Source organism: Notolepis coatsorum, assembly GCF_963971535.1.
Source record: "Notolepis coatsorum genome assembly, chromosome: 5".
Lineage (NCBI taxonomy): Eukaryota > Metazoa > Chordata > Actinopteri > Aulopiformes > Paralepididae > Notolepis > Notolepis coatsorum.
In genome coordinates this window covers 59,067,197-59,081,011 of record NC_140169.1, presented here as the reverse complement: position 1 = coordinate 59,081,011, position 13,815 = coordinate 59,067,197, and the positions used below count along the sequence as shown (strand labels likewise).

The 13,815-nt window shown below is 44.3% G+C and overlaps 1 protein-coding gene across 1 annotated transcript in view; it reads left to right on the top strand.

Annotated features, from left to right (window-relative positions):
- fig4a (FIG4 phosphoinositide 5-phosphatase a) overlaps positions 1-13,815 on the top strand; it is a 490,173-nt gene that overhangs the window by 213,432 nt on the left and 262,926 nt on the right. The window contains exon 19 of the mRNA XM_084313832.1: positions 1,957-2,040. Within this exon, the coding sequence (XP_084169958.1) occupies positions 1,957-2,040 (84 nt within the window). The remainder of the gene's footprint in view (positions 1-1,956; positions 2,041-13,815) is intronic.

The following is a 13,815-nucleotide window of genomic DNA, read 5'->3' as shown; positions in this document are numbered from 1 at the left end:
TAGTGACACACTGCACGGTTAGTGACACACTACACGGTTAGTGACAGACTGCACGGTTAGTGACACACTGCACGGTTAGTGACATACTACACGGTTAGTGACACACTGCACGGTGAGTGACACACTGCACGGTTAGTGACACACTACACGGTTAGTGACACACTACACGGTTAGTGACACACTACACGTTTAGTGACAGACTACACGGTTAGTGACACACTACACGGTTAGTGACAGACTACACGGTTAGTGACACACTACACGGTTAGTGACACACTACACGGTTAGTGACACACTGCACGGTTAGTGACACACTACACGGTTAGTGACACACTACACGGTTAGTGACAGACTTTACTTTACTCTTTACTCCCTGGCGCCAGCGTTATTGACCATTTGCACGATGTTTGCGGACCCATCGTATATTCTCTGTATTATAGCTATGGAGACAATAGTATGGCTCATTTGACACAGGCACTATTTATAGTACAATAGGGACGGAACAGTTAATTTCTACACCCCTTCGTTTGTGCGCCATGCCACGGTAAACATCGCCCCGTTTCAAAATAATCCAGTCTTTTTTCCTAGATCGCGAGATAAGACGCGTTATATGCATTATGCCCAAATCGTTTGGGTCGCTCACCTGAAACTCCAAATACTTCCAAAACAAAGGTATATACCATATACATATGTGTCTTCACAAAATCATCAAGGGGGGGGGGGGGGTCGTCTTACCTCGAAACTGCGGTCGTTACCAAAAGCATGTTTTAGGTCCGGTAAAATACGACACTGTGATCGGTACAGAAGCATGTTTTAGGTAAAAGAAAAAATACCAGCAGGTTACCTAAGATAGACCTTACCGTAGTCAGAAGGTACTCCAAAATGAATAAATCCCAGTCGTCCCATGGCGATCGCCATTACTCGTGTATATTGGGCATGGCCATCATACGGGAAAGAATAGGTCTGTGAGGCATCAAATCTCCGAGCGATTGCCGCGTCCCGATTCCCTCTGTGAGAATCTGGCTGCAGGAACTCCTCCCCTCAGAGAGAGTCCACACAGAGTCCAGAGACCCATTGAAAAGGTAGGCGATACTGCCACCTGGCGGGATTCGATCGTCGTTGCAATTTTTTCGTAGGCAGCTGTGCCAGGGAGACTTTAAGGACCTCCGGCCGAGTGTTTAGAGTGGGGATCAAAGGAGAAAGATCGAAGGATCAAGACCCGACTTATCTCTGGTTTGGCGGTCAATGAGTTAAAAAAAACCTTGGACCTTCGTATTGTCCAATTCTACCCTCCCCTATCTCGAACGTTGTTAGGCCATGCCTCCCACAAGCCGGCTGCAATGTGGACGAAGCCTTGCATCACGTGTCCCCTCCGGTACTCGAGGAGGCAGCCGTCGCATCTTTTCACCTGCACAGCGCGATCTCTCAGCGGCGGGGGTCTGCGTGGGAGGGACACGCCGCCCCTGTCGCTTCCTGATTCTACTGCGCAGGCGCACCAACTGACCTGTAGGAGTCGCTGTCCACAACGTCCGATCCCCACCCACCAGCTTCCCACCCCCTAACACTGCCAATTGTATTAGTATGAACGACCAGCCAAGCTGGTAGCAACGCCGAGAGCTGGGCTCGAACCCAGCATCTCCTGCGTTGGTGGCGAGCGCCTTGCCCACTCCGCCACCTAGCCGCCTATGAGTTAAAACTTTTAAGACTTTTCGCTCACTGCCGCTGGTTTTCTTTCTTAGAAAGCGTTGTGTTTCTAGAAGAAGCTCAGCCATGTGCTCCTCCAACCTGTCGATTGTCAGGTTTCTCAGTAATAGGCTTTAGCTTTCCGTGAAACCTTTGAAAATAACTATTTCTAAAATGTTTAGAACACAGTCTCAAAAAGGAGCAAGAATGGGTTCACACGACGTGTGCTTGAAAAGCATCTCTTTGATTCCTCTCTGTTCTGTGTCTGTAAAGAGAGTTTATGCCGAAGACAATGGGAGTGGATCCAAGCCCCTTCACTGTACGCAAGCCAGAGGAGACGGCAAAGTCAGTGCTAGGGTAAGTTCAAGTTTCAAGTTCAAGTTTCTTTATTAGTTGTCATACAAAAATACAGAATACTTTTATGTGAAATGCTTTTTCCTGTTCTGCTCCTGAGAGTGTGTGTGCGTGCCTACACTATTTACTACATCCTACACTATTTACTACATCCTACACTATTTACTACAGCCTACACTATTTACTACAGCCTACACTATTTACTACATCCTACACTATTTACTACAGTCTACACTATTTACCACAGCCTACACTATTTACTACAGCCTACACTATTTACCACAGCCTACACTATTTACTACAGCCTACACTATTTACTACAGCCTACACTATTTACTACAGCCTACACTATTTACCACAGCCTATACTATTTACTACATCCTACACTATTTACTACAGCCTACACTATTTACTACAGCCTACACTATTTACTACAGCCTATACTATTTACTACATCCTACACTATTTACTACAGCCTACACTATTTACTACAGCCTACACTATTTACTACAGCCTACACTATTTACTACATCCTACACTATTTACTACAGTCTACACTATTTACCACAGCCTACACTATTTACTACAGCCTACACTATTTACTACATCCTACACTATTTACTACAGCCTACACTATTTACTACATCCTACACTATTTACTACAGTCTACACTATTTACTACATCCTACACTATTTACTACAGTCTACACTATTTACTACAGCCTACACTATTTACTACAGCCTACACTATTTACTACAGTCTACACTATTTACCACAGCCTACACTATTTACTACAGCCTACACTATTTACTACAGCCTACACTATTTACTACAGCCTACACTATTTACTACATCCTACACTATTTACCACAGCCTACACTATTTACTACAGCCTACACTATTTACTACAGCCTACACTATTTACTACAGCCTACACTATTTACTACAGCCTACACTATTTACTACAGCCTACACTATTTACTACAGCCTACACTATTTACTACAGCCTACACTATTTACTACAGCCTACACTATTTACTACATAGAGAGAGCGAGAGAGAGAGAGAGAGAATCTGAATATGTACTTGTTCTTTCACTCTCTACCAGATTACTATTTTGCCAGGTTATTTGTACCTTTACTCAAGTAAAGGACGTTTTTACTTCTTTCACCACTGATGTGTGTGTGGTGTGATGTTAACCCTCTTTCACCTAATTAAACCAGTGTCTCTGTGTCACCATGCCCTGATGTACAAAAACAACACCTCCTTTATTATCTATACACACACACACATGCACACACACACACAAGCGATGCCTTGTTCCACTATGCACTATACATTTTCACACTTGCACACACACACACACACACACACACACACACACACACACACACACACATACATACACACAAGCCATGTCTTGTTCCACTATGCACTATACATTTTCACACTTGCGCGCACACACACACACACACACACACACACACACACACACACACACACACACACACACACACACACACACACACACACACACACACTATCATACTCTTCTAGTACATGTTACATTTAATCAACATGTAAGGGCAATTTAAACATATCCTTTTCATAGCAAAACTACGTACGTCGAGCACACGCACGCACGCACACACACACACACACACACACACACACACACACACACACACACACACACACACACACACACACACACACACGCGTCTCTTTATTCATGGCCCAGTGTCCAGTAAGCTGACCCTCGATGTGTTTTCCTCAATGCAGGGATCAGGCTTGTTGTGTTCGCCTGTCCATTCCGTCTATATTTAGCCTTGGAGGATCATCGAGAACGAGCTCTTATTTACAGTGACGTCGGGAAGTACAGCACACGATAAATACAAAGGCAATGTAGAAACGGAAAAGTCAATCAATTAAACAATTCAAATGAATCAAAACACTTACCGAATGAGGTGAAACGGTTGGCCGTTATGGATTTAAACTGACCACTGGATACTAAAGTATTTTATACAACAGGTAGGTCCGATCGCGCATTGTGATTGGTAGAGAGTGTTCTAAACCGTGAGTATATTCATGATGCCACGGTTAAATCACCATGAATATAATAATAATAATAATAATAATAATAATAATAATAATAATAATAATACTTTATTTGTATAGCACTTTTCATACAGAAGTTGCAGTTCAAAGTGCTTCACAACAGTAAAGATATAGGCATAAGCGAGCATGAGCAAGGTAAGGTAAATCAGTGTTTCACATTAAGACCTAGTATCCCAATAGGTTCTCTGTTTACAGTTTCATTCAGTAATACAAATGACAAAAATAGTTTAAAATGATTCGGTTTAGAAAGTCTAAGAATTATAAAATGGAACAGACATACAACAGGGTATTTAACATAGAACAGTGATAAAATAGTTCAATTTTGGATTACAACAGAGCAGTGCTCTTCATTATAGTAATATTCAATATTCGAGGGGCTTTCACAATTATTACATTTGGCGGCTAGGTGGCGCAGTGGGCAAGGCGCTCGCCACCAACGCAGGAGATGCTGGGTTCGAGCCCAGCTCTCGGTGTTGCTACCAGCTTGGCTGGTCGTTCATACTAATACAATTGGCAGTATTAGGGGGTGGGAAGCTGGTGGGTGGGGATCGGACGTTGTGGATAGCGACTCCTACAGGTCGGTTCGTGCGCCTGCGCAGTAGAATCAGGAAGCGACAAGGGCGGCGTGTCCCTCCCACGCAGACCCTCGCCACTGAGAGATCGCGCTGTGCAGGTGAAAAGATGCGACGGCTGCGTCCTCGAGTACCGGAGGGGACACGTGATGCAAGGCTTCGTCCACATTGCAGCCGGCTTGTGGGAGGCATGGCCTAACAACGTTCGAGACAGGGGAGGGTAGAATTGGAAAATGCGAAATTGGGGACGGGAGAAAAATAGAAAAATGGGGAGAAAAAGTAGATAAAAAAAACAATTATTACATTTGGTAGTAATAATGGCACACAGTCATAAATTCATCAACATGCGCATTTGTTATCAGCAGTGCCAACGCAGAGGAGAGGGGGTGGGGGATGGGACTGCGACTGGAGGGGTGGGGACGAGTGCAACGAGCGTAGGAGGAACGCTATGTTCTGTTCTTATCTCTCGACTCCCCGACGTGACCTTGTGAGTTCCAAAGGCTCCAGCACACTTGAGAGTGTGGGGGGGGGGGGGGGGGGGTGGGGTGCATCGGGCAGCGTCGGATTGCTGGGCAGCAAGTCTCTTTACAAGTTCCATGTGGAGGGCTTCCAGTCTGTCCATAGCTATCTCCATACGGTTATCGTGTTTCCGAATTAGTCTTGTACAGATCCAGATCCCGATAGCGATTGCTACCATGCCGATCAACATGAATGTGAGGATGTACAAATCCTCCACATCTTCAATTGATTGATCCCCATTTATTCCAGCTGTCAATCGCAAAGCCCGCTTGAAATGTCCCAACTGGACACAGCGGATCATATACCACTGCGCTGGCTTTAAAATGTTGTAGAAGGTTTCAACTGCCATTCATCAAACGGAAACTGTCAACATTACCTACTCCGCGGACAACGTTACGTTTGATTTAATGTACCCGTTATCTATAAATGAGTGGATAGGTAAAGATGACGGGCCTACATCTACCGGTATTCAGAAAAACAGCATTAAGGCTCATGTTAACGTGGTATGTGGTCCAGTTATGCTGCTCTGATTAAAGGTTATGTTAACGTGGTATGTGGTCCAGTTATGCTGCTCTGATTAAAGGTTATGTTAAAGTGGTATATGGTCCAGTTATGCTGCTCTGATTAAAGGTTATGTTAACGTGGTATATGGTCCAGTTATGGTTGCCACGTGTTCCATGCAAAAAAGATTTATTCAAAGTAACTAATAACGGATGGTTTCAGATAAATGTAGTGGAGTCAAAAGTACAATATTTCCTTTGAAATGTTGTGGAGTGAAAGTATAAAGTTCCCTAAAATGAAAATACTCAGGTAAAGTACAAGTAGCTCGAAAGTGTACCCAAAGGGAGGCACTTTGCCTTGTTGTTGCCCGTGTCTGTTGTTGTGGAGAGAGAGAGAGAGAGAGAGAGAGGGAGAGGGAGAGAGAGGGAGAGGGAGAGAGAGACTTTGCCTTGTTGTTGCCGTGTCTGTTGTTGCAGCAGACGGCCAGGCGGTACACGTGCTACCTGTGTGTTTGTTTAGAGATCATATCATGTGACTTCCCCATACAGTACGTTAGTATGTTTGAATAGTTCTATGTTAACAGATGGATTGTGTGCACAAGCACGAGTGTGTGTGTGTGTGTGTATTTACTTCTACGATTGGCTGCACATGCTAACTTGTGTACTGTATATGTATGTGTGTGTGCATGCTAACTTGTGTGTATTTATGTGTGCGTGTATATGTATGTATGTGTGCATGTTAACTTGTGTGTATTTGTGTGTGTGTATGAGTGTGTATTTTATATGTATGTGTGCATGCTAACCTATGTCTATGTGTTTATTTAAGTGTGTAAATGTGTGCATGCCAACTTGTGTGTATTTATGTGTGTGTATATGTATATGTACATGTTAACTTGTGTGTATATGTATGTGTGCATGTTAACTTGTGTGTATGTGTGTGTATATGTATGTGTGCATGCTAACCTGTGTCTATTTATGTGTGTGTGTGTATATATGCATGCTAACTTGTGTGTATTTTTGTGTGTGTGTATTTGTCTATGTTAACTTGTTTTTTTTTTTATCACATTTTTTATTATTAATTACACGAAACAGGACAACACAATAACCACAGTAACAAAAAACATAACTTCACAGGAGAATAACAAACAATAATAATACAGAATAATAAATTATAAAGACAAAAGAAAAAGAACAGCGTCCAACCTATCAAATACAGATGGCAATTTCAATAACAAAAATGTCTTCAAACATGCCAACCTTTCCCCACCTTTACAAGTGGAGTGACTTAAAAGATTGTTTATGAGAGTGTTGCCGCAGATTTATTGTAGATAGCCTAGGTCCCTTACACATGTTCAAGACTGCCAAACTCGCAGAAGGTAAAGTGTAAGAAGAAAGAAATTCTTCCTCCAAGTTGGTTAACAGGTCAATCAGTCTGCCAATATTAGTCCCTTGGGGAGATGGCATGTGAATTGACATATAGCGCAGAATAGCTAAATACCTACCCCCCCTAAAATCCCCCCAGTCAAAGTTAAGAAGGACAAGACAAAAACCAAGACAGACAAGACATTTCCTCCTCCCCCTCCCCAGAGACCGCCGGACCCCCCCGATCAAGCGCCCCAACCCCGCTCAGCCGCACACGGCGGTCTTTACCTTCTCAGCTGCTGCGAACCACAGGTCAATTCCAGCCTGCCCCACCCCGATCACCCGGGCCGTGGATATCTCAAGATAAATCACATCCAATAGAGTTAGGGACCAGTTAATCATTGTAAGCTTCTCAGGCTCCTTCCATCTCATTGCTATTAGCTTCTTCGCTGCTGTGACGCCCGCTAGGACAACCCTTTTCAGTTGTACGGACGCGGGTAGTGTCGTTATATCGTTCAGGAGTAGCGTAACAGCTGTGAATGGGATAGTTAAGCCACACAGATCTGAAAGTTTGTCCGTTATTGACCTCCAGAAGCGGGCCACTGGTGGGCAATCCCAATACATATGCATATAAGTGCCAGTGGCCTTTTGAGAGCACAAAGTGCACCGAGAGTCGGTTATCAGTCCCATAGCAAATAGCTTCCTAGGTGTAAGATAGGTCCTATGAATATAATTAAAATTAATTTGCTGGTGATTGGGGTTGCGGGAAGATAATGCCACATTTGCCCAAACATCATCCCAGTCAAACTCGGGGTCCAACTCCGGGATATCCACACGCCAGATTGTATCCAATGATAAATTTTTATAAGTGGATTGAATTAAGAGCGTATAAAAGTCTGAGACAAACCCTCTGGATGTCGTCCTGTCCACTATGAGCCTGAGGAAGGGGTGTGGGTGCAAAGCTTGAGCCCACGGTACGCCATGCGCCCTCAGTGCTGACCTTAGTTGAAGGTAAAGAAAGAAGGACTCGCCGGGTAGATCATAAAATTCTCTTAAGTCCTGAAACGCACGGAGGCCGTTCTTATCATAAATATCCTCCAGAGTATGCACTCCCCTCCTTTGCCATTGAGGAATATTAACCGGCTTGTGCCCAACAAGTAATTGCTGGTTATTAAAAATTGGAGAGTCCAGGTGCCATGGGCATTTAACCCCACACGACCTCTGTACATTACGCCACGTTTGGATCACGTGAGTTATGATCGGTCCATACCTCAGCCGGCATTTCGAAATAGAGACAGTGGAGTACACTACATCCTGCAATCTTAGCGGAGATACCGCTGCCGCTTCTAAGGAGCGCCACGATACAGCCTCTACAGGGTCTAGCCAGCACATCAGAGGTCTCAGTGAAAAGGACCAGAAATAAAGTTTAAAATCAGGGATTGCGAGGCCCCCATCTTGTTTTTTATACGTTGAGTAGTAGCCCTTTTGATTCTCGGGCGTTTGTTATTCCAGATAAACTTAGATACCATCGATTGTACCTTGCGCCAGTGGTCTATTGGAGGGGGCAGGGGGAGCATTGAGCTAATAAAATCTATCCTAGGCAGGATGTTCATTTTGATTATGGAAGCCCGGGCTTGTAAGGAGTTAGGAAGGGACGACCACCTGTCTAGATCCTGGCGTATTTTATCATAAGTACCCGTGAAGTTGTACTTAGTCATTTGGTTCAGCGTGGGGAATATCTCTATGCCCAAGTATTTAAAATGTTCTACTATGGGGATATCAGCTGGTAGTCGTACCGCCTTGGCCAGCTCATTAAGAGGTAGGCAGGCTGATTTGTTCCAGTTAATCTTAAAGCCTGACAATTTACCAAAGTCGTCGATTATCCTCAATAATTTTGTGGCCGACCGGGATGGGTCGTCCATGAAAATCAGCAGGTCATCCGCATAGAGAGCAATTTTGTGTGGAGTATTATTGACCATTATGGGGACGATGTCCTCCGATTGCCTAATAAATTGGGCCAAAGGTTCGAGGGAGAGCGCGAACAGTCCTGGGCTCAGAGGGCAACCCTGTCTAGAAGATCTGGAGACTGGAAAGAGTGTGGAACAGTTTTTGCCTGTCAGTATCATCGCAGACGGCGAGGCATACAGGACTTTAATCATATGAATAAAACTCTTCCCAAGACCCATGACCTCAAGTACCTTCCACAGGTATGTCCACTCAAGTCTGTCAAACGCCTTCATGGCATCCAAAGACAGAACTGTGGATGGAGTTGTATTGTCTTTACTGTTATCGATTACATGCAACAGCCTCCTAAGATTATCTGCAGCCAGACGCCCCGGGATAAAACCAGTTTGATCGCAGTGTACCAATACAGACATAAATCTCTGCAGGCGACGGGCCAGCACCTTGGCAAACACTTTTAAATCGGCCCCGAGAAGACTCAAGGGTCTATAGCTACCACAATCATTGGGATCTTTGTCCTTCTTGAGAAGTAAAGAAATCAACGCCATATTGACATCTCTTGAGAACTCCCCTTGTTCGATAGCGTAATTGATCATGTCGAGCATCAATGGACCCAGTTGGTCCCAGAAAGCTAAATACACTTCGGGTGGAATACCATCCCAGCCTGGTGCCTTACCCCTCTGCATTTCAACAATCGTCTCCCTCAATTCCACGAGAGTAATCGGTCTCCCCAGTTCCTTGGCCTCTTCCTCAGAAATGTGGGGTATCTCAAGCCCGCCAATGAACGATTCAAATTTAGAGTCATCAAGATTACCCTCTGAGCTATATAACTGTGAGTAAAACTCTTTAAAAGTGTCATTGATCTTTTTCGAATCAGTAGTGACTGCACCCTGGCTCGTCCTAATCGAGGGGATATCCGAGAAATGATCATTTGAGCGTATTTTCATTGCCAATAGATGGCTAGGTCTGGAGCCGTGAAAATAGTAATTTTGTCTTGTCCTATGTATCAAGAACTCAGACTGTTGTTTAAGTATGGAGTTTATTTCTTTTTTGACTATCTTACGTTGTGTGTTTAGTCGTTCATTATAGTTAGTCTGCAAGGACGCGTATAGGTCCGCATATAATGATTCCAGTCCTTCTAGCTTTTTTGACCGGGATTTTCGCAAATTGGAGGCAAATAGTGTGACATGACCCCTGATAAATCCTTTCAATGCGTTCCACAGGACCCTAGGGTCTTCTACTGTGCCAACGTTGATCTGCAAAAATTCAGCTAGTTTACTCCTGAACTCAGAACAGAAGTCATCGTTCTTTAGCAAGGTCGAATTAAAACGCAATCTGGGAGCTCTTGCGGAGAGCCTGCCAAAGGTTGCCGTAAGGAAAATCCCCTTGTGGTCTGAGAGAGCCAAGGGAACCAATGAGACATCGAAACTATCAAACATATTAGGGGACGCGAATGCATAGTCAATTCGAGAGAAGCTTTTGTGTCTGGCTGACAGGTGAGAGTAATCTTTGAGGGTGGGGTTGGATAAGCGCCAAAGATCTGTGAGCCCCGTGTCCTTGGCCCACATCCTAAGGGCCTTAGAGGCCCGTTTTTGGTCGCTCGTTTCAGAGGGCCCGGACCTATCCATCTCCGCATCCCAGCACGCATTAAAATCGCCACCCACAATGAGAGCGTATCCATTAAGTTCCAACATATTCTTCGTGATTGTATTATAGAACGCTGAATCAAATGTGTTAGGAGCATACAATGCTATTATAGCCATCTTCCTATGCAAGAATTCAACTTTTGCTATAGTAATCCTTCCCTCCGTGTCCGACCATACATCCAAGACTTTGATATCAAGGTTACGTCTTGTAACTATGACTACTCCTTTCGTCTTATCATCGGCTGAGGATGAGGAGATAACGTGATATTGCCGATTTGCCAGTCTTGACACGTCACCTACCATTAAATGCGTCTCACTAAGGAGAGCAAGGTCAATATTTCTCCTCTTCAATAGCCAAAGGACACTGGCACGCTTGTGTGGGGCGTTAAGCCCTCCTGCGTTCCAAATTAAAATATTCAATTTAGCCATGGTCGAGCTCGTCTAAATGCGTAGAGAACATACCAGTGCAGCCAGGCTGAGTACAGAGGCGCCGATCCAGGCGGGCCCAGACGGTCAATCCCAGGAGTTCAGAGGAGGAACAATTACACACATATAAGACAACAGTACATAAAACACATAAAAATACCACCCCAGCTACAACCCCCCCTCCTTCTACTCTAAACCCTAACCCACCCGTCCTATTATAAGCCCCCCTATACCCACTCTCCAATCCCCACCCTATGCCCCATCCACTGAGGATGGTCATCTTCCTATCACTTCCCACTAGAGACATGGATCCAAAAAGACGCTCCCCACTCCAACCCCCCTCTAGTTAAACCCCTGAGTAAACCCCCACTAGTCCAATAAACACAAATAATAATAAAAATAAAATTCAATAAAGATATCGGTCGAAAACCACCTGAGCACTGGCCCCAACATAAGACAACCATAATGGTAAAAATAGCCATTATTAAATAATAACTCCACATCAACCTGCAACCATCTATTTCCGAATCTGCGCTTCAACGTCGCAATGTTATGGCCCAAATGGGTACAGGAAAATTCAAAACAAAATTAAATTAAAGCATCCCAGCCGATAGTCTAAGGCAGGATCGGGTCACAGGTTAATTGTGCAAAATTGTGTGAACAATGTCAATTAAACAATGACAAAAATAAGAAAGGGAAAAAAGGGGTTATGGTTAAAGTGCACCCCTGAAGCAGTCCCTCTGATCAGGCACAACGGCTGAAATGACATAACCTATGTAAGAATCGACAATAATAGGAAAAGGAAAAAGAGGGTTATGGCTAAAGTGCAAGCAAAGTTAAACTTGACCCAGCCTGTTATCACATATTTATGTATATTCGTTCGAGAGCCAACATGAACCTTGGCCCTAACATGACAGCTATAATGGAAAAATTAGCCATTATTATATAATTACTCAACATCAACCCTGTGACCAACTACCTCGTAGTCTGCATATTAATGTTGCAACATTATAGTATAAATGGAAAAAGGAAAATTCAAAACAAAATCAAAGCATATCAGCAGTTAGTCTAAGGTAGGATCGAATCACAGTTAAATTGCTCATTCAAATGCCATTAAAACAGCGACAATAATAGAAAAAGGAAAAAGAGGGTTATGGCTAAAGTGCAAGCAAAGCTAAACCTAAGCCAGCCTGTTATCACATATTTTATGTATATTCGGTCGAGAGCCAACGTGAGCCTTGGCCCTAACATGACAGCTATAATGGAAAAATTAGCCATTATTATATAATTACTCAACATCAACCCTGTAACCATCTACCTTGGAGTCTGCATATTAATGTCGCAACGTTATAGCACAAATGGATCACGGAAAATTCTAAACAAAATTAAGGCATATCAGCAGTTAGTCCAAGGTAGAATCGGATCACATTTAAATCGCGCATACAGATGACATAAAAACAGCGACAATAAGAGAAAAAAAAAAAAAAGGAAAAGAGGGTTATGGCTAAAGTGCAAGCCATACAACCATATAGCCATAAAGTGCAAGCCATACCCGACCAAACCTGTTATCATATATTGTATATGCATATTCAACCGACCTTGGCTTCTACTATTGGATCCCAAAGCTCAAAACAACCTGGATATAAAAATAAAAGCATACCAGAAGTTAGTTAATTAAGGACCCGATCACTCTTGAATTGTGCAAACCAATGTCACTTTGAACAGCAACAGCAACCAAAATACGTAACCATTAACGGGTCTCGAATGTCTCAGTGCAGACGATAGACGAAGCCCGCTTAGCTAGCCCGAGGCTAGCGCGTAAGCTAGTGATGAATCCGGACAGCACGTTAGCCTATTATGTACATTGTTCAGCTAGCTCGTTAGCTTCCAACGAGGCGATACACAAGTACGACCATGAGGTCAGCTTTAGCAAGTAACAGAAGTCATTGGGAAGCCCCGCTAGTTGGATGGGTAGTGGGCAGTTAGCATGTCTGGGCATGACAGCAAGTATTTGTGAATAGTCGGCCTAATCAACGTATATAGGCACACACCGCCAAGTCACTCACCCGACATAGATATCAAGCAACAGTCTCGGGTATCGCCGCGAGATATTCCTTCGCTTTAGCCAACGACCAAAATGAACGCTGACCATCGACCTTCTCCAATACAGATAATTTCGCGGGAGCGAATAACGTGGGCCTCAGGCCTAGTTTCCATAGCTTAGTCAGGACCACCTTGTATTCGCCTCTCTGTGCTTGAACCTCCGGCGTAAAGTCCTCGAAAATGGCCACTTTGTGATCGCCAAGCCTCAGATTACCCCTTCTGGTACGAGCCGACCGCATGATGAGTTCTCTCTGCTGAAGCCTGTTCAGCTTGACTATGATGGGCCTCGGCTCTTTGTTCACGCCGGGAGAAAACCTGCCCGCTCTGTAGGCCGACTCACAGACAGGAGGCGAAGGGAGGACGTCCGTCCCTAGTATTTCCTGCAGCAGTTCGGGCATGGTCTCAGAGAGACGGCCTTCACCGCTGGTCTCCGGTACTCCAACAATCCTGACGTTGTGGCGTCTATCCCGGGACTGCATCTCCTCCATTGCCGACTGTAGTTTGTTGACTTCAGCCTGCCTAGCCAGCAGGGCGGATTCGAGACCCGCCATCTTCTCGCACTGTAATGAT